At 45.6% G+C, this 20,872-nt stretch overlaps 1 protein-coding gene across 1 annotated transcript in view; it reads left to right on the top strand.

Moving 5' to 3' along the window:
- Positions 1-20,872, top strand: part of MYO1E (myosin IE) — a 190,874-nt gene that overhangs the window by 146,735 nt on the left and 23,267 nt on the right. The window contains exons 17-22 of the mRNA XM_036107041.2: positions 73-179; positions 5,173-5,271; positions 12,250-12,394; positions 15,932-16,046; positions 16,260-16,429; positions 16,514-16,659. Coding sequence (XP_035962934.1) covers positions 73-179; positions 5,173-5,271; positions 12,250-12,394; positions 15,932-16,046; positions 16,260-16,429; positions 16,514-16,659 — 782 coding nt within the window. The remainder of the gene's footprint in view (positions 1-72; positions 180-5,172; positions 5,272-12,249; positions 12,395-15,931; positions 16,047-16,259; positions 16,430-16,513; positions 16,660-20,872) is intronic.

The raw sequence follows: 20,872 nt of genomic DNA on the forward strand, positions 1-20,872 counted from the left end.
GCTCCCCTTTGAACCTTGGTCTGCCTGAAAGAAAGTTCCACGTTTCCATCTGATGTTACTCTTCCTTTCTAGAAACAAGCCAATGACCTTGTGAGCACCCTGATGAAATGTACACCTCACTACATCCGCTGCATAAAACCAAACGAAACCAAGAAGCCCAGAGACTGGGAGGAAAGCAGGTATGGGCAAGATGGCAGACCGGGGGGCGGGTGAGCCCCGCACATGTTCCCTCTGTTCAAGATGGGCTACCCGATGCCAAGGCAGAAGCAGTTTAAATTGCTTTCAGATGTGTTTCATGTCCTTGTGTCTTAACTTTTTCATGGCGAACGGGGCCTTTTTTTTCCCCCTCCTCGTCTTTTCCTAAAATGTTAGCAGTGCCATTCAGTTCAGAATTAGCAATTTATAATGTTGATCTTGGCTAGTCTGGGGACAGACGGGGGGAAAAAGAAAGCCTTAATACTGCAGAGTCAGGATGGTTTTAAAATTAGTTTGAGGCCCTGTGTAGACATTCTTAGTCCACTTAGCTCCCCACAGGATGGGGCCTAGCATGCTCTCAGCTCAGGGTTCAGAGTCAAGGTCTAAAGAGCTGGTTATAAAGCAATCTGTCATTTACTGCTGCTCTTGGGGATGCTGGGGGCATGTGCTAGGTTCGGTACCTGCCTCTGAGGACTGACTGTGTTCCTGAGCAGAGTGATGACTCCCTCTGGGAGGGCACAAGCCCCAGGGAGGTGTGTGATGTATGGCATGCAGCGAACCCTCTCCCCTCTGACCCCTGAGGAATCCTGGGCCCCCATTCCTCCTACAGCAGGCATTTGGGGATGTGGGCTCTGCAGGCTAGAACGGAGGTGTTGAGTGGGAAAATGTTACAGATGACTAGAAAATACAGTTTTATCCAATGGGGGAGGGGATCCAGACCCACACTCCTAAGAGGCCTGACCCCACCATCCATGGGCACACAGGAAGCAGAACTGAGGCAAGGTGTTACGGTGACTGGATAGGAGGGAGGAGCCCGCCATTGTCACCGGACAGTCAGGTCCCTGGACAGGAGCATACAGAATTACTACCTTTTTTCTTTTCTCTCTTGGAGAAAAGTAGATAGACTTAGGTATCCAGTGATGTATCAAGGTTGAGCTCCACAATGGCAAGACCAGGGGGAGAGTCATGGCTGCTAGCCTCCCCGCTCTGAGAGTCGTGGGTAGGTCCGTTCCCATCCTGCCGGTGAGAGCCTTTCTAAGCATGGCAGGCAGACAAGACCTGGTCCGTTATAAGAGGGATAAGATGAGTGGTGAGAAAGTGCCCAGGCCCCAGCATTCACTGTCAGTCCTTGTTTGCGTTTTCCCGCTTCATGTGCAGCCCGAGTCTGTTTTCTCCCCTCACGCGGCTGTGGGATATAGCAGTCTTCCGTTTCATCAGTCTGCGATATTCTGAGGAATCTCGTCCATAGAGGCATGCTCCTCAGGCGTCCTTTCTATTGAACGGCTGACCCTGATTCCTCTTAAACATGGTCGGGTAACGATATGGAGGCTCTGATGAGGGACCCTCTCCCCCAGCTGACCAGTCCAGCTTCCGATGGCTCTTGTATTATTAGCAGGCTCTACAGTCTTTCTCTATGTCGGTGTGACCCTGATCCAACATCTCTGATCTGCTCTACGAATTGACTTTTCCATCTGACAGCTCCTGTGTTTGTTCCCAGCAGTTGTCCCGTTTCGCTGCAATCTCCACTCCCACTGCAGTTCCTCTGAAGGAACTGGATATGGAATCTGACCATCCCCCTTCTTGGTCGTTCCCCTGGATGTACTTAATTTGCCTTCTGCTTTTTTGAAACGTGTCACTCAGTTTCTCCTTTGAGGCTAAGAGGGTAGCAGCACTGTCACCTCTTCCCACCTGAAGATAGAAAATGTCTATTGTTTGTTTGTTTGGTTGGTTATTTATTTATTTTGCCTTCCTATACTAGTTTTCAAGCTTGTGGATGCACCAGAGTATCCCTTAGAGGGCTTGTGAAAACTCAGGTTGCTGGGCCCCGCTTCCAGAGATTCTGATTCGGTGGGCCTAAGTGGGGCCCAGGAATGTGCATTTTTTAAAATATTTATTAGCGAGAGAGCGTGCGAGCATGAGTGGGGGGAGGGGCAGAGGGACAAGCAGACTCCCTGCTGAGCAAGGAGCCCAATGCAGGGCTCTATCCCAGGACCCTGAGATCATGACTTGAGCCAAAAGCAGACGCTTGGGGGCGCCTGGGTGGCTCAGTCGTTAAGCTTCTGCCTTCGGCTCGGGTCATGATCCCAGGGTCCTGGGATCAAGCCCCACATCAGCCTCCCTGCTCGGCGGGAAGCCTGCTTCTCCCTCTCCCACTCCCCCGCTTGTGTTCCCTCTCTCGCTATGTCTCTCTCTGTCAAATAAATAAATAAAAATCTTTAAAAAAAAAAAAAAAAAGCAGACACTTGACTGAGCCACCCAGGCACCCCAGGAACGTGCATTTTTAAGAAGCTCCTAGGTGATTCTAGTGGGGATGGTCTGGGCCTCATACTTTGAGAACAATTGATCTAGAGCGAAGGACTGGCCTGGTATTTGGAAGGACTGTATTGTGGTGCTGGCCTGTCACTTAAGTGGTTTGAGTGAGACATTTCATCTCCTCAGTCCTCAGTTTCTTCCTCATTAAACGAAGAGCGTTAGTTCAGAATGGGATTTCCTTCAGTCTGACAGAATGTCTGTTCCAGACCTGGGTGAGCTGTCGGCCTGCCTCTGCTCGTCTCTGTGTCACTCCCACATTCCCCCGTCCCACGTTCACATGCATGCGCGCCGCATTACATCCTGTGCACATATACACACACCACAGAAGGGGGGTGATATAGGCAACCTCAGATTACGGGATCTTGGAAGCAGAGGTAGTGCTAAGGGGTGCTTTAGGCCACCTGTCACCCTACTTCAAATCCCATCCAGCTTCCCTTCCTTGGCCCTTTCCAATAAACATCATCTTAAATGAAAACATCTCCCTCCCCCTACACATGGCAACACCTCCCCAGCACACTCTCCCTTACCCCGTATAGACTGCTCTGCTCCAAGTCCCTCTAATATAGAAATTTTGTGATGGCTACTGGTCGAACGTTTCCCAGCCCTGATGCTATCTCCTCATAAAATCCAAACTGATTCATTGAAATATCAAAAAATGGAGAAATTAAAACAGAGATACATTTATTCAATAAATCCCCATAGAATCCCCCACAGTGGTGTTTTCCTTTATTTATTCATTTATTTTTAAAAAATCACATCACTTAATCGAATTGCAGTAAGGAACTTCTTAAGATCCATTAGTATAAACAGGTGTTAAAAAGTCTAAGGTATTTGTTGGTCAAGTGTTGATTTATATTACATATAGGATTGCTTCCTGGGATGCGCCCCTCCCTCCCCCCCATCCCAGTTCAGGTTTATTGTGTGACAGATGGTTTCACTTCTTCTGAGTGTGGAGAGTTAGGGGCTGTGAAAGGGCACTGTGCTTCACTGGCGGGGATTACACGGTCAATTGAAGTTCTCGGTGGACAGGGTTACTCATTCCACAAGTTTATGGGGTGTGGTTTATTTTTCTTTTCCTGTTGAAAATGTGTTTTTGTTTGGCTCTGGCAAACTTGCCTGCCGTGGGTTCTGAATTGCTGTTCTAGCAGAGTTCTCAGGCCTTGACCTACTTGCATTAACAGCCAAGGAAAGTCTTGAAGAAGCCTTACCCCGAGGGAATCACTGGGCATTACCAGCCTGGTTGGTGTTTACTGAGGAGGGGATAGTGCTCCAATGAATGACCCCAGTGATATGCAAAAGTCAACTTGGATCCTTTGATTACGTGAAATGCTAAACAATACAGAATTTGCTAAACCGATCGTCCTGTGGAAGAAAATTTCTATTAGACAGGTTCCTGGTGATGGAAGTTACAGTGAATGAAACAGTGTTTTAACATGAGGCATATTCTTTCCTATGGGATTTATGGAAATGGGACATTTTGACTTGAATCAGTGGGTGATGCATTCCCTGCCTCAAAAGCTTGGGATAAAGCCAGTATTTACAAAAAATACTTAAAGCAAGCAAATACCTGGGGCACCTGGGTGGCTCAATTGGTTAAGTGTCCAACTCTTGGTTTCAGCTCAGTTCATGATCTCCAGGTCTCGGGAAGGGATGAGGCATTTTCACCAGTGCACCCTCCTACCTCCCCCCGACCAGGTCTGCTGAGCCAGAATCCGCAAGGGGTGGGGCAGGGGACATTTGCTCTGATAACGAAAATCCCGTGGGAGAACCCAATCTAGTAGGACCTGCATCCATTTTCCAAAACACCCTGGCACTTGTTTACTATCATGAAAACCAACTAAAACTATGATTTACATATGTTATTAGAGCATTTTTAATTTAGGTATTTGAAGTTAATTAATTTATATGCCCTTTCTTAGGTTGCATGTAAAAAGCTTAGATGTATAATCTTCTTAGGCCTAGAGTCACTATTAAATTTAGGTTGAGAACAAAAACAGCTCTAGTGTCATTTAATTCCAAAGTTAAAAGTCCTTTCCTTTAGTCTTTTGGAAAACGGATACTTTTGTTCATAATCTCAATGACAGGCATATGGCTTTTTGTTTTACTGTTTTTTGAAATAGATGTGTAAAGTCTTCTGTAATTGCTGTATTTCACAGCAAAATATTTTTTAAATGAATATTATATAACCTGAGGGTCAGCTCAGACTCTGAACACTATAAATTATAGTTTGCTTGTATTTCTGGTTGGGGGGGGGAAGGGCAGAGGGAGAGGGAGAGAGAGAATCCCAAGCAGGTTCCATACCCAGCAAGGAGCCCAGTGTGGGGCTTGGTCTCAAAACCCTGAGATCGTGACCCAAGCCAAAATCAAGAGTCAGATGTTTAACCAACTGAGCCCCCCAGGCACCACTATAGTCTTTGTGTGTGTGTGTGTGTGTGTGTGTGTAATTCAACTGAGTACATTTAAAGATCAGATTGGCTTTTACTCAATGATTCATGAATTGGGCAGCATCCCATCTAGTCTGTTTGCATAAAATGGAGCTCCTAAATTATAGTCTTTTTAATGTGTCCCTGCTGCTTGTAATTGGGGGTTTGAGGGGATAGTGGCTAGGAGAGCCAGGCGAAAGAATTAACCAATAATATCCTGGCTCACTTTTCTCCTTTACAGGGTGAAGCATCAAGTAGAATACTTGGGTCTGAAAGAAAATATCCGAGTGAGAAGAGCTGGTTACGCTTATCGGCGCATCTTCCAAAAATTCCTACAGAGGTAAGAAACTGGTGACTGTGGATTTTTTTTTTTTTTTTTTGCTTTAAACAGGTTTATTGAGATATAATTTATTTACCATAGCAGTCACTCCTTTAAAGTATACAATTTTTGGCTTTTTAATATATTCATAGCCTTGTGCATCCATCACCACAATTAGTTTGAGGACATTTTCATCACCCAAAAAGAAACCACACTTCCCTAGTCACTGACCCCCAATTCTCCCCTCACCTCCTGCCCTAGGCACACACTTCTTTCTGTCTCTATAGGAAGAATTTCAAGATATTGCCGTTTTTCTGGGCATTGTGTAGAAATAGAATCTCACAGTGTGTGTCCTTTGGAACTGGCTTCTTTCAGTTAGCGTAATGATTTTACGGGTCACCCACACTGTGGTGTGTATCTGCTGCGCTTCATTCCTACCCACTGCCCAGTAATATTCGCTTGCACCAATATTGCAATATTGTATTACATTTTACTTGTTCATCAGCTAGCTGATGGCCATCAGTTGTTTCCACTTTTTGGCTGTGATGAATAACAGAGAATGCTGCTATCAACATCCACATACACATTTTTGTGTGGCCATATGTTTTTATTCTCTTGGGTGCTTACCTAACAATAGAATTACTGGGTCCTCTGGTAACTTTTGTTTCACCTTTTTGATGAATTGCGAGATTGGTTTCCAGCATGGCTGTACCATTTTATATCCCCACCATCAGTGTTTGAAGGTTTCAGTTTATCTGCGTCCTTGCCAACATCTGCTAGTATCTGACTTTGATAATACCCATCCTGTTGGCTATGAAGTGGTATCTCGTTGTGGTTTTGATTTCATGTCCCTGATGGGAAATGATGTTATGCATATTTCATGTGCTTATTGGCCATTAGGGAAATGTCTGTTCAGCTCCTTTGACCATTTTTAAATTGAGCTATTTGTCCTTTTTTATTAAGTTGTAACAGAATTCTTTTTACCATTTTTTATTGTAGAATAAATCAGTAGCCACAAGTATTTGGTCTGCTTAGTGTAACACTTAAGTTCGGGAATTCATGATAATTGTGACACAGGAAGGTTTAACTTGACTGACCAAATAGTAGTATGAAGATGATTTCAGGAAAATATTTAACCTACTTAAGAAAATAAGCTTAAAATATTTAACCTCAAAATTTTTGTAGAGCCCATGTATAAACTTAAACTGATTTTCACGTTTCCATTAAAGTGCATTTGGCAGGCCCTGTACTTAAATCGCTCTTATTTCGTGCTACTTGTTTTTGAAAAGGATAGAATTTAATGTCCTTAAAATATGACATGGTTTTAACTTCTCTTAACAATTCTAAGTTAATGGGATCCCGCTGTATTTTCTACGTCTGTTTACTCTTATTTAAGAGAGAAGGAAGCCATATTTAGCATTTTAATCAGAAAATAATTATGTCTTCCGGGTATAGATAGAGGAACAGGATGTAAGAATTTTTTTTTTAATTCGAATTTTATGTGACGAAGAGGTAGCAGGCTGAAGAAGAGCTTCGTTACGGTTTTTGAAATAGAGTAATTCTAATAAAGTAGTGTTTCCTTGAGGACTGTCCTTGTTTCTTGTGTCCTGAGATTGGAATGGCTGGCCTACCGGTCACCAGTGTGGGTTGTCATTGATGTGGAAGGTCGAGACAGGCCTAACAAAAGGGTAGATCGTTCCATTCAATAAAGTCCAGTTGACTGTCTCCACACAGTCAAGATTCCTGTTAATTTGAGAGGCAGACTAGACTAGGCATAAAATCCACACTCATGGCTCTCTGAATTGATTAAAGGGCCCACTCCACCTACAGTGGAAGCAGAACTGTATGGCAAGAAGTATTTAGGCGGTTGAGAAAACAAATCTGTCAAGATCTTGAATGACTATAGCAGCAAACATTTGCCAGTGAACAACTGAGATGTTAATTATGAAAGACTACTCTCCTTTAAACAGATTTATAACACTAGCTAGAATGGGATTTCTCAACCTCGGCTGTCAACATTTGGGGCTGGATGAGTCTTCGTTGTGGGGGGCCATCCTGTGCGTGATGGGATGCTACCCTCTCTCCCTCCTGGGATACACTCAACCAGAAGTGTATCCAGATATTACTTAATGTCCCCTGCTAGGGGGTGGGGGTAAAGCCAGTTGAGAACCATGACTTAGGTAATCATTAAAGTTTTTGCAAAACTGCATGTCTTTGACAAATACCCTTTTTTTAATTAAGAGAAAAAAATTAAATACAGAAAATAGTGAATGAAAAGTATTTCCTCCATCTTTCCCTAACTCAGAAGGGCCTGCCCTCAATAATTCAAAAGCATTCATAATTTTATTCTCCCTCAGTAGTTTTTCCTGTATTTAAAAACTCTTTAATCTACAAAGTCTCTCCAGTTGACATTACTATTGAAAACTAACCACATATTTTTAAAAATTTAAAGTTGGGGTTTTTTTGTGGGTGTTTTGTTTGTTGTTTGGTTTTTGGAGAAACTGATTCTGAAAGACCTTGTGCCTTCCATATTATTTAAAAACAGACAAGCCATTGGGGCGCCAGGGTGGCTCAGTCGGCTAAGCATCCAATGCTTGATCTCAGCTCAGGTCGTGATCTGAGGGTCATGAGTTCAAACCCTGCATTGGGCTCCACGCTGGGCATGGAGCCTACTTTAAAAAAAAAAAAACAAAAACAGACAAGCCATCAAACTTGACTTCCATAAACAATGCTGTGAGCCTCTGCACTGGGGAGAGCAGGCAGTCCTCAGGAACGTCTGAGCTACACTGAGTAGACTGTGTTACATGTTTGTAGCAGCTCCGTAAATGAGCTGTGAAATGACCTGGTTTGGTGATAATATCCGGGCCTCTGTCGAGTGCCATCCTGACCCCACGCATGGGACTTTCTTCTGCGCCTGACACAGAGTAAACATGTAGTGAATCTCTGTTAGCCCCTTTATGTTGAGGGACTTTGACTGAAGTGATTCCATCCTTGGATGTCTCCCCTCTAGCTCTCCTGCTGTGGGCTTTTCCTTTCAGAAGAGACAAATGGACAGCCCTGTCGTATACAGAGCGGGCTCTTTTGATGTCATATCTTTTGATTTGAGAATGCTAGGAGAGTAATAAAAAGGAAGTTTGGAAGAAAATTTATTTCTCAATAAAAAGTACTCAAAAATGGCTAGCAGGCCATCTATGTCCATGGGCAGGGAATATTTCTCCAGAGACAGTGCTGTTTTCCTTAAGGTGTGTGAGTCTGAGATCCTGGTCCCGCAGAATAGGCCCAGAGTCCGCCACTGTCTGTCTCGTCCCGTGATCCTCTGTGAGTGGTTGAACCGTGTCTTACCTTTATTCTCAGGGCTGAGAAAAAAGGCTTTGTTTATAGAGTTGCTTTCTAGATGCCCGCAGAAAGCCTGCAAAGTGAGAAAGTAACAACCTGAAGGAGAAGGACGTATTAACACCCAGCATGACTGCCCATGTGCATGCTTCCTACACCGCTCCCTGGGAAGGAAGCCCAGAGGTCTAACGGAGCAATGGTTCACACACAACCTAGAGCTTAGAAAATAGGCTTAGCCAATGGGAAATGGGCCTCTGTGTGTGTTCATTTCCTCTCTGAAAAATCCTTTATGTTTATCAAAACCATCCCTCTTGACTGAAAAATCAAAAGATGCCTTAATATCCCCACTGATGGGCCATGTGCTCTTGAAGTAAGGCCCACCCTGCCTTCAGAAGGAACACCCTATTCGCCGCCCCCAATACAACTCTCATTTAGAAAGTGTCAAAAGCTATTCGAAATGGCAGCCACTTTGAGTCTTGCTTGGGAAAATAGCTGTAAATTCTCAGAAAACAACTTTTCAAGCTAGGCAGCCCATGCCCCTAACTGTGGCTGAAGAAATAAGCCCAAATGTGGGTCCTGATTCTTAGGAAGAAAAACCTGATAGGAACATAAGAGCTTTCTAAAATTGTTCTTATGGCACCATTTACACTCTTCACCAACATACTTCCCTTGACCTTGACCCAGCCTCTCAGAATGTGGGGGGCGGGGGAAAGGGACATATGTGAGGAAAGTTGATCCATATCCTGGGCAAGGAAGAGGAAAGAATAGAAGGCTCAGGAAAACATGGGGTGTCAAGAGTGTCCTATGAGCTGCCAAGACTTTTATGTCCTTGGATGTCAGAAATATCCTCAACTCCAGTGCGAGCAGTGAGAGGTCACTGGGGTCAGGGCTGCATTTCCTCTGAGGAGGAAACACTGATTGGTCATCTGAGATAACGAGGAGCCCATGACCCACCAGTCCGAGGCAAAGAGAAGAGCCAGCGCACAGGCCTTGAGATGAAATATTGGCATAGTTGGGTCTTAAACTGAAAACGCTTGATGAGGGGAATGGAAGCTGCGGTCCTCATCTCTCCAAAGCTATCACAGGGACCATGTAGGCAGCACACCATTGCATTCTGACACCTGTTTCCAGCAACATGTCCCAGAGAAGGACAGGTGAACTGGTGGGGGGCTTCCTTAGTGGGAGAGCCTTATACGAGAATTGGGCGCTGGTCTTTCCATTGAATACAAAAGGAAGTGAGGAGGGCACCTCAGGCTTCATGAAAGCTAGGGGAACACAGCCGTGGTCCGTGGTCAGAGGGCTCTGGGAACGCCACGCAAAACCCACGTCTCGCCCAGACCCAAACTATTAGAAGCCTTACCCTGTCAGCTGAAGGGAGAGAAAGTCTGCAAAACAACTTCCTTACTATAAAAAAATCAAATGCGAAATGCAGCGTCATTTTAATAGGGTGGGGGTATGGGAATTGCGAAGAGCTGCCCGTTGGTTTGTGGTTGCACAGTATGGGTACTTGCCTTTAGAGTTTGGTCAGCTGGAGCCAAGCAGAATTGGACTCTCAGAAATTTGTCACCTTGGAGGCCGGATTTTTTTCTTTCTCTCCCATAGCCTGCGTGAATTTTTCTCCTTCATCCATTTAGATTGCCAGTACATTCCTACTTGTTCAGCGGGTCTCCCAGTGGCATCTAGAAGAGTTCTGCTATCCGTCATTTATATGTGGCTTTGTTTGTTGGAACTCATTATGCCACACATGAAATGTATTCGTGCAAATGCGGGGCTTCAACTAGGTATTTTCATTTTTAAGTTTTTTGTCTCTAATTAGGGACTAGGAGGGTTTGCTTCTCCAAGGCATTTAAGACATTATCAAGCAAGACGTGGATATTTGGGAGCATCAGAGAGGGTCCCTAGAATCACCTTAGTCCCAACCAACCAATCCTGAGGTAATAACCTGTTTCTCTCCGCTTAGTGCGTTCTGGATCCTGAAGGCCTGGCAGCTTTTCTTTTCAAGATTCCTTTCTCCCTTCTCCCTTCAATGCCGTAAGTCAGTTGAATCCTGGTATAGCTTCTGGAAACAAAGGGCCTGGCTTCTCTAGAGGCCTGGAGCCCAGTCATTGCTTGTGTTCTGGATGCGCCATGCCCTCCAACTTCCCTTCTACATTCCTCTGTGATTTCTCCTCCCCCCACCCCCCTTCTTTCCTTCCACTTCATGTCTTTGGGACCTTCAATATCTGACATCCTGTAGCTTAGTATGTCAACCTCTCGCATAATTACAACGTCCATAGCACAGATGTGTAGTAGACTGTATGGTCTTTAAAAGAAATACATACACATAGGCCACTCCATGGCTTAGAGAGAGTATTGTGATTAAAGAAATAGATTGGGGTTCACATCTCAGCTCTGACAGTTACTAGCTAAGTAGCCGTAGGTGAGTCTCTCTTTGCCTCTGTTTCCTACTCTGCAAAATGGAAAGACCAACCAAATCAGGTGGCTGTAAGAAGAAAATGAGATCATACATCTAAAGCACCAAGGGGCGTCTGGGTGGCTCAGTCATTAAACGTCTGCCTTCAGCTCAGGTCATGATCCCAGGGTCCTGGGACTGAGCCCCGCATCGGGCTCCCTGCTCCGCGGGAAGCCTGCTTCTCCCTCTCCCACTCCCCCTGCTTGTGTTTCCTCTCTTGCTGTCTATCAAATAAATAAATAAAATCTTTAAAAAATAAAGCACCAAGAACAGCACTTGAAGCAGGGAGAGCACCCCATAGATGTTGGCCGTTTGCTGTTAGTTATGACCGCTGAGCCCGGACGTTGGGGAAGGCGCTAGATGTGTAGTATGAACTACACAGGTGTGGCATCCACGGGAGGAGCTCTTGTCCTCGTGGAGGAGGCATAAATGAATTAAGTGCAAACATGAATATAATTACGAACTATAATATATGCTCTGAAGGAAAAATATTACTTTCTATGAGAGAAACTAGTGGGGGCGGGGGGGAAGGCGGGATTTTTGCTTGAGTAGTCCAGAAAGGCCCCTCTGGAACTGTCACGGAAGGGTAGTCCCCCTGCACCGGAGCCAGCCACATGAGGTGTTTACTGAACGGCACACTTGGTAGAGGGGACAGCATGGGCCAGGCTCTGAGGAGGGAGAGTTTAGTGTGCGTGAAGAAGAGGTCATCCTCCCAGGAACACATTGAGTAGGAGAGAACGTAGCGAGAAGAGCCAAGGACCGCATGACCAGGGCCTTGGGACTCAAGATGCGCAGAATTCCGAAGATGAAAGTGAATACTTAGTAATAACTGCTGCTTATAGGGAGCTTTATAAAACTCTTTGCATTAACTGTTAAGTGTGCAGAAGAAATCGGGGGCAATCACTGCTGAGAAAAGGTTTGATTTTGCCCGAAGATTGTCACTGGCCACCTTCAGGAGTGCTATTTTTAGACGGTGGTAGAAAGGAAAAGCAGATTTTCACCGGGTGTTAACATGGAAACGGTCGGCTAGGGAGTGGGTAGGAGGGATGCTCCAAAATGGGAATACCAGACCCGCTGGAGTTTTGCAGCTGTTGAGACCCATCCCTCGGCCCTAGAACCGAGGTGAGTGGATCTCCAGGACCCCGCAGCCCTGGGTGCCTTTGGTGGATAGTCCAGTCCGAGGCTGACCCTTCTCTCCCCAACTGTCCTCACAGGTACGCCATTCTGACCAAAGCCACCTGGCCCTCGTGGAGAGGGGACGAGAAACAAGGGGTCCTCCATTTGCTGCAGTCTGTCAACATGGACAACGACCAGTTCCAGCTCGGAAGGAGCAAAGTGTTCATCAAAGCCCCCGAGTCTGTGAGTGTGCGGCTGTCCCCCGGTCATTTCCTCAGGGCCACCCCTCTTCCCATACATCTCTCTGCCCCTCCCCACACGTGGCTGGCTGCTTTCTCCCCCCTTCCATCCATTCTTGCCTTCGGTGTCCTCTCCCCTGCTCCCAATCCCTGTGTAGGTCATTCCCCACATCCCTGCTCCTTGTAGCCTTCAGAGCATGCAGCAGGTATAAGAAGAAGTCATCATAGAGTAGTTTCTCTTCTTTCTCATTGTCTCTCATTCTAGATGGTCATCCCATCGAGGTCAGGGACTCTTGTCCCTGTGATAGGCCATCGTGTCTCAGCCTTGTACAGAACGTGGCTCATAGCAGGTGCCCACCAGTTATTTATAGTGTCCAGAAGTGTCTAAGCTGAAAGGGACTTCTTTGTCCCACACAGGAGGCTGGGGTCAGCTTACATCCTCACCTGGGCAACACCAGTCAGGTCACTGACAGACGGACACAGGCTTCCTCCTCGAAGGTAGAACAGAGCTCAGGGTGGGAAGTCTCAGGACTATATCTTGAAGACCATGAGGGAGCCTGGAAAGAACCTTGAGGAGAAAATTAGGGAGGAGGAGAAATCTGAGTTCATGGCACACAAATATTTACCTGTAAGATAAACATGCATTTTACAATTCACAAACGTATTAGACCTCCACAGATTCATTGGAGGAACTTCTTTATCTTCCCTGATGGGGAGGTGGTCACTGTGAGCCTAATGAACGTCTGTAGGATGTTCTCAGTTCCTAAGCTGGATTCCTTTGAGCAGAACCGTCAGTTCTTCTGCCCAATTAGCTGTGGGACTAGTGAATGAAGACATTACTTTTTAAGATGGAGAAACTTCTGGAACTAACCGAGGTTAGGCATCATTATTATTTCCTGAGGTTCCTTGAACGATCATAAGACTCCATTTCAGGAGTCTATGGTGAACTTGGCAAAATTAGTCATCAGATCAAGGGGAAATAACACGAGAACTGGCAGTGTTGGTGATAGTGGGAACACTTGAACTTGAGGCAAATCCCGGCCTTGCCGTGAGTTCTCTCTTCTAGAATGGGCCCCACAGCCGCTGTTCTGCCTCAGAGGATCAGCCGGAGACCCAGAAATGATAATGGTTGTAACTGAATGGCTTTAAGAACCATAAAAATTATTAAATACATAAGTGGCACACATCAATAGAACCCGTTTATGAAAAGTTTGTGGTAGCATTTTCCACTTTGAGTTATTTGTAGCTTCACAGCAATTTCATTTCCAAATATAAAATGAAAATGTTGTGTCATATACCATTAAGCAACCCACAGAGCAGTTCCTGTTCTTTCTAAAATGGGATGGAGTGATTTATCAGTACAATGCAGAACTCCTCTGTTGTCTTATACCCGCTTTTACTTTTTTGTCTTGCTGAATTTTCACATATAATTAGAACAGCCTCAATATTTTTCATACTTTTTTTTTTTCTGATTTAGTTGAGCTGTGGGGTTTTACTCCCAAAGTCAAGGTTTATTTTGGGTTTGCTTTTCCTTGTCTTCCTCCCAAATGCTTTATTACCATCACCTGACTCCCCTTTCCCCCATCTTTTTACGCACACGCATACCCAAGCGCGCGCACGCACGTACCTTCACCACTAATCTCTCCCCTCCCCCATCACTCATCCATCCACATCGAGCCCTGACACTGCAAACACTTTACAGAAACTGGTTTTTAAAAATCGACCTTATGATTTTGTCTTGACTTTTATAGTAAATGTTCTGACTATACAAAATAACCCATTTGCTTTAAGAACCCACATTAGACATCAGACACCAAAAGGTTTGGTTTTGCTTATTTGTTACATGTGTCCATGATTTGGGGTTTATTTTCCTCTCTCTCTTTCTTTTCCTTTTTTCTTGAACCTCCCTCTAACCCCCATGACTTGTGGAAAAAACCTAAGACCCAGCTAATCTTTGATAATCTATAGGAAGTTGGGAATTGGTTGCCTCCTGCTTTCTGAGTCACAAGTGTATTTTCTGTGACACTCCCAAAATAGTTCTGGGAAAGAAGAAAACAAGGCTTACTCAGAAACCCAACACACAAGATAAGAAAAACCAACGAATATTCTTCAAACAAGCAACCGCAGGGCTCAGATTTTAACCATTCTGTCCAAATGTGCAACCATGTCTTCCTTTTGTTTTTAGAAATCTCCTCGTGCCTGTTGTTAATGGTGCTGAGGGCTGCAGAATGAAGCAGCCCCTTCCCTTTTGAGTTTGAGATGTTGTTTTTGCACAGCTGGGGCTGTGAGAAGCAGAAGCTGAGTGACAGGAAGGGACTGAGTATAGACCCAGATAAACAGAGGCAACAAATCAAGCCTGGCTGCCTTCAAAGCGAATTCACTTGTTTACTTCTGGAACATTTCTGCACTGACTTGTCATCATCTTTACTTGTTTTCATTGGTACATCTTATTTTGTTTCCTAGAGAGTCATGAAAACCACTTCCTAGGTGAACGAGAAAGTTTCCCACCATTTCATGAGTTGATCAAAGGCAGATTTACAGAGAAAGACTTGCATGTCAAAGTGAGGAAGAGCCTGGCAGGGGCCTGGAAGACCTGGAAAGTTCACTTTCCTGACCCACCCAACCTTAATTCCAGAGATAACAGAAATATGTGGCTGGTGTCGTGGCTGATGAGCTGAATGAAATAAGGTGTTCTAGAATGTAAATCTAGAATGCTTCCTGAGCCCCAGGGGGCACCCAGCACATTACAGCTGTTTGCTCTCATCTTCATTATTCCAGAGCTCCGCTGAGGAGGGCGGGAGCAGTCGGGATCGTCAAAATGGCCTGAGTCTCAGGACCTGCCAGTGTCTGATGTGGGCCCTCAACCCAAACAGTCGGGGTCCCTCTCATTGAGCCCATGTCCGTAAATTGCACATCTGAAGTCCAGCTCCAGTTGCTCTGGTTATTCCGCTCTGGCCCAGGGAGTCCTTGGAGACCGGGCAGCAGGATGTGTGTCCTTTCATGGAACTGAAAGTAGGGCAGCTCTCTTTCCACAGCAGCACAAGCTCTGCTCCGTCAGAAGCTGGAAACTCTGTGAAGAGGCTGCACACAGCAGTAAAAGGCTCCTCCTCTCGTCTAGCCAGCGAATACCCTCCTGGGATCGAGGCGGGGAACCAGTGGATAAATGGTGATCACTCATTAGATGCGCACAGATTGTGAGCAAGGCAGGGCAGGCATTATCAAGGTCTGACTGACGCCAGATACAGCTATTTGCCGTTGTTTTTTGTTAAACGAAGAAAACAGAGATAAAGACGGTCCAGTGATTATAAACCATATGCCCTACTAATCATGTTTTCACATTTGTTCACGAGTCTGAGAAGCCACTTCCCAGGTTATGTCCTTGAAATAACCAGGGAAGTTATTTCCTTGAATAACTTTATTCAATAACCTTGAATAACTTTATTCAATAACCTTGAATAAACTGAGTGTCCCTGAAATAACCAAAGAAAGTGACCTTCAGGTCTTGTGAGTTGGCTCACATTTGCCTTCTCTACGTTCACAGCTATTCCTTCTAGAAGAAATGAGAGAGAGAAAGTATGATGGGTATGCTCGAGTGATACAGAAATCATGGAGGAAATTTGTGGCCCGGAAGAAATACGTCCAAATGAGAGAAGAAGGTATTTCAGTCGTTTTGTTTCGTGCATTTCACGAATCTCGAGAATAATTTTGAGCTTAGGTGAAGTTACAGGTGTTCACTTTACTCTGCGTATAACGTCATGCGTTAAAAATCTTACATTCGCGTAGAGTTTCTCTGTGTTTTTCCACACGATTTTCCTCCTCTTTCCGGGGGACTGACCCTTCCATCTTCTCTGTCCTTTTGGTTATTACAGCCTCAGACCTCCTGTTGAACAAGAAGGAGAGAAGGAGAAACAGTATTAATAGGAACTTCATCGGGGATTACATCGGGATGGACGAGCACCCGGAACTCCAGCAGTTTGTGGGGAAGAGGGAGAAGATCGATTTTGCAGACACAGTGACCAAGTACGACAGGAGGTTCAAGGTACACACTGACCGCCGCCCATTGTGGGGAAAGTTGTCACTTTGACACGTCTCGTCCACCTTCTTAAAGCACATTTCCCTACAGGGTGTAAAGCGAGACTTGCTTCTTACTCCTAAGTGCTTGTACTTAATTGGACGCGAGAAGGTCAAACAGGGCCCAGACAAAGGCCTGGTGAAGGAAGTGCTGAAGCGGAGAATCGAGATGGAGAGAATCTTGTCCGTGTCCCTCAGGTGAGTGGCAAGTGTTGGAGGCACAGGGCTGCCCGTCCCTCCTCATCACCGCCATCCGCCGTTCCAAACACAGCCTGGAAAAAGGCCTGGCCAGGTTCCCCAGTTGTGAAAATCATGGTGAAGAGAACTGAATGTCCCCTTCTTCCCTGAGGAGACCTGACCTTCATAGGTCTCAAGAATGAGATTCCAAGAAGTGGCCTTCTGGTCAGCTCCACTAGTCAGGGGGTACTCAGATCCTTTGTTCTCATAAAATGTGAGAGAAAAACCTGTTATTCAAAACTGAGTATAACAGCTCTGACTGAAGTGGGGCCAAGGGACCAGAGTCTGTCCCCAAGCCCACCTCACCATGTCAAAGATTTAACCCATTTCACGCCAAAGGCCCAAACAGAGGTTGCCATCCACTCCTCAGTATTGCTTTTTAGTTTGTTGTGACCATGGATTGTCCTGGGAGGGAAGTGTCTTTGGACTCCTAAAGTTCCTTTTTGCCTGTTCGGGCATGAAGGGAGTACAAATGGTCTCCATAATCTGTAGCCCTGGAGTCATTGCTAAATGCTCGCTTCAGCCCCAGGTTCACAGGCAGGGTTCCTGGCTCTTCCCGTCAGCAGTCAGGCTTTATTTTGACAGAGGAGCTTGTATGTGTGAGGAGACTTCCCTAAATCCTCCCATGCTCAGATCTCCCAGACTAAGTTCCCTCTGATGAGAGGAAATCCTTCCAGTCCACAGAAGGCTGAGGAAAGGGGAAGAAAGGCCCCTTTGAGCTCAGTAGCTCCCCCTTAAGTTGTGTCCCTGGAGCCTTCTGAGGAGATTGTTGCTTCTGTCAGGGAAAGATGTGGGCCACCGTTGCATTAAAATTGGTGCTGTTCTGGTTGCTTATGAACATGTCTTCTGGAATTGGGACACCTCTCAACTGTTTATTCCACACAGAAGACAAAACTGCTGCTCTCGGGGAAAAAGCCAGGGTTTTGTGTGCTCAGGCCTCTGACCTACCAGGCTGGAAATCCTGGCTCCGGTGTGTAATCCAAAACAGATTTCAAGTTGTGTCCATTCTTGCCTGTGTCACTGTGGTTTCTGATTCTCTCTGTTCCCAATTTTCCTGATAAAGGGCCAGGTGGATGCTGTGAGGTTAAGTGTTTAAAACATTTCAGCTGAGGATGTGGTAAAACTTCTAAGCAGATGAGTCCATCAGCCGCCTCTCTAGCAGCCCCACGTCAGGTGGGCCTCAGTGCCGTGGGTTGGCAAGAAGAGCTCTCGGCACTGTCCCGTTTTCAGAAGGCCTTCCTGAGCATTCAGCTCACCAGCTGGGTCACAGCCCGAGCTGGGCAGCCTGCTGGCCACACTTCCTGGCTAGCTGGGCTCTGAGGCTGCCCTTGTTGTTCCAAGGAACCCAACTGGAAGCTTCTTGTTTTCTTGCATGGGGACCAGCTACACCTGGGCAAACGGGGTTAGCCGAAACATGCTGTGTACTCTTGATAGGAGCTGTGGCTGAACGCCAGGGCATCGTAGCTCCGGGGCGTCTGTGCTCATTCCTCTGAGAGAGGTGATGATTCTTCCTGTTATTATTATCAGGCCCGCCTTTGGCTTTCAGACCACTCAAGCAGTGCTTGATCATAAGTAATCATACGTCTACATTTGTATCAGCCACTTTGACACTATCTTTTTTGGCTAGTCCTTGAGATTTATCAAGGTGTGTGGGATATCCCCACTCAGATTTTTTCCTTTTGTCTTGTCTTCTCTCACAGCCTCTGGGGCTACAGTGTCTCATGGTAAAACCACCTTCCTCTGCCTTCTCTTGAGTGTTCATGGTCTAGACATTTGCTCCCTTATGGCCTTTCCTTATTAGAGGATGTAATAAAAGGAGGTACTTAGCCTAAAGTACCTCTGGCTCTCCGGAAAGAAGAGTCTGAGTCATTGTAACCCGTGATCTGTGCATGGTACAGTTAATGAGGCTCACACTCACTGAGTCTGATGCTGTTCCCTTACTTCCTTCACCCACTGGGTTAGGCCAGTAATCTAAACCAAGTGAGGAATGCAGCCAGATGCGTGATGGTATGTGCAGAATCAAACCCAGAGGAGAAACTGATTGTGGTACCAGACCACCAAACGTGTGTGTGTGTGTGTGTGTGTGTGTGTGTGTGTGTTCTCAAAATATTTCAATACTGGTATAGAGAAGGATTTTAACAGTTTTAATTCAGGGAAAAAGTTGTATCATGTGCATGTTAGCTGAAGACAGGCTTAGTGCTTGACTGCTGGCTGTAATGATCACCCAGTGGCTTCTTCCAGTGAAGACCATCAAAGTGCCCACAAGCTCAGTCTTCTGGACCCCCTCTGACTCTTATGACCACTGTCAAAGCAGAATGGGCTCGCAGCTCCCAATGAAACTAACCAACCATGCAAAAACAACCACGTGACAGTTTGGGATATGAGAGCATGACTATTTAATACGAAGGATTTAGTGTTGATTTCTTGCCGTGTGATCATGGTATGGTGGCTATTTTTGTCTAAAGAGGCTTTGTCTGGGGCACCTGGCTGGCTCAGTTGGTAGAGCACGTGACTCTTAATCTCAGGGTTGTGAGTTCGAGCCCCACGTTAGGTGTAGAGATTACTTAAAAAAAAGCCTTAAAAAAAGAAAATAAAAGAGGCTTTGCCTTTCCTTGATAAACAATGAAACATTCAAGGATAAAATAATATTTATACTTTGCTCTTACATAACCTAGTTTGTGTGTGGAAGTAGGGGTAGTGTGAGCATAGACAAACATGATTGTGGATTGATAATTGTTGAAACCTCCCAACGTATGGAGGTTCATTCTGCTGTTCTATGTTTTTAAAATATTTGAAATTTTCCATAATAAAAGTCTTTCCTAATCTTCTGGTAGACATCATATTTTAGAAGTTTTTACCTTTTATAAATAGACTGACATATATCTAATCAAATTATCATTGAAATTTTTTTAAAAAGTTTTAGTTAAGGAAGAAAATATAGGATAGGCCCAATAGCTCAGGGAGAGATGAAGACTACAGTTTCTCAAAGGGACTCTAGGATAATTTGAAAAGGAAAAATCCTGTCTAAATGAAACTTCAGTCAAACATTTCTGCCTTCATGGGAGAGTTGGCAAGAATATCAGGATGGGGCCGCCTGGGTGGCTCAGTCAGTTAAGCATCTGCCTTCGGCTCAGGTCGGGATCCCAGGGTTCTGGGATCAAGTCCCGCATCGGGCTCCCTGCTCAGCGGGGAGTCTGCTCCTCCCTCTGCCTGCCACTCCCCCTGCTTGTGCTCTCTCTCTTTCTCTCTAACAAATAAATCAAATCTTTAAAAAATAAAAAAAGAAATCAGGGATGGCACAGCAGCTTGTAGTTGAGACATTGGATTTCCGGGGCTTGGGCTATCTGCTCATGAAGGCCGATAACCATCAGTTTTTGAAAGATCCTTCAGGAGCTGCTTCTTGACCACGTACTGAGCCGGCTTCGCTCTTATTTGAGAAACTCAGTTTGCTGGAACAGTGGCCCCAGGTGTCAGCCTGTGTTCTTTGCTCTCGCATTGTAGGTGATGAAATCGGTACCATCACATCTCCTGCTTGGGGTTCTGTCCAGTGAGGCTTCTAACGGTCCTTGTCATTCCAGTAGCTGACCACCAGAGACCCAAAAGTACATGGCTGCCTGTCTGGGTCAGTAGATTTTCTAGTACTTACATGCGATGGGAAAAGCCACCTGTAAGAGGACCTCAGGCAGATGCTCCCCTGGTCACAGCGTTCTTGCCCAGAATGTTTCCCTGCCTGAATGCCTAAACGTGGTAATAAGAACATCCTGCTTCACTCCTGCTCAGCTGACCTGAACATTACTGACATCTTTACCTGATGTGACCTTTGAGCTTTGGGAACCTGCAAGCTGTCAACATTTTTGGACTGACCACTGACCTTCTGTTCAGCTCTGGGATTCGAAGGTGAATGAGAACACAGTCACTGCCTCAAGGAGCTCCCTGTCGTTCTGGAAGGGGTAGCAGGGCATCTGAGTAGCCAGGTGCCGTACAGGATACTCTTGGGATACAAAAGGCGGGGTGAGCCTTCTCACCTCCTTCCCTAGGGGGCTTCTGTTTAGGCCTGACACAGCATGTATCTGCTGTCTCGGAGAAATCAAGTAGGACTCAAGCTGATGCCATTGGTTTCCCTAAATGGTAGAATTCTGGGTAAGGTTTATTTTCTTCTTTAACCACCTTTGTA

The sequence above is a fragment of the Halichoerus grypus genome, chromosome 8 (assembly GCF_964656455.1).
Source record: "Halichoerus grypus chromosome 8, mHalGry1.hap1.1, whole genome shotgun sequence".
Classification (NCBI taxonomy): Eukaryota; Metazoa; Chordata; class Mammalia; order Carnivora; family Phocidae; genus Halichoerus; species Halichoerus grypus.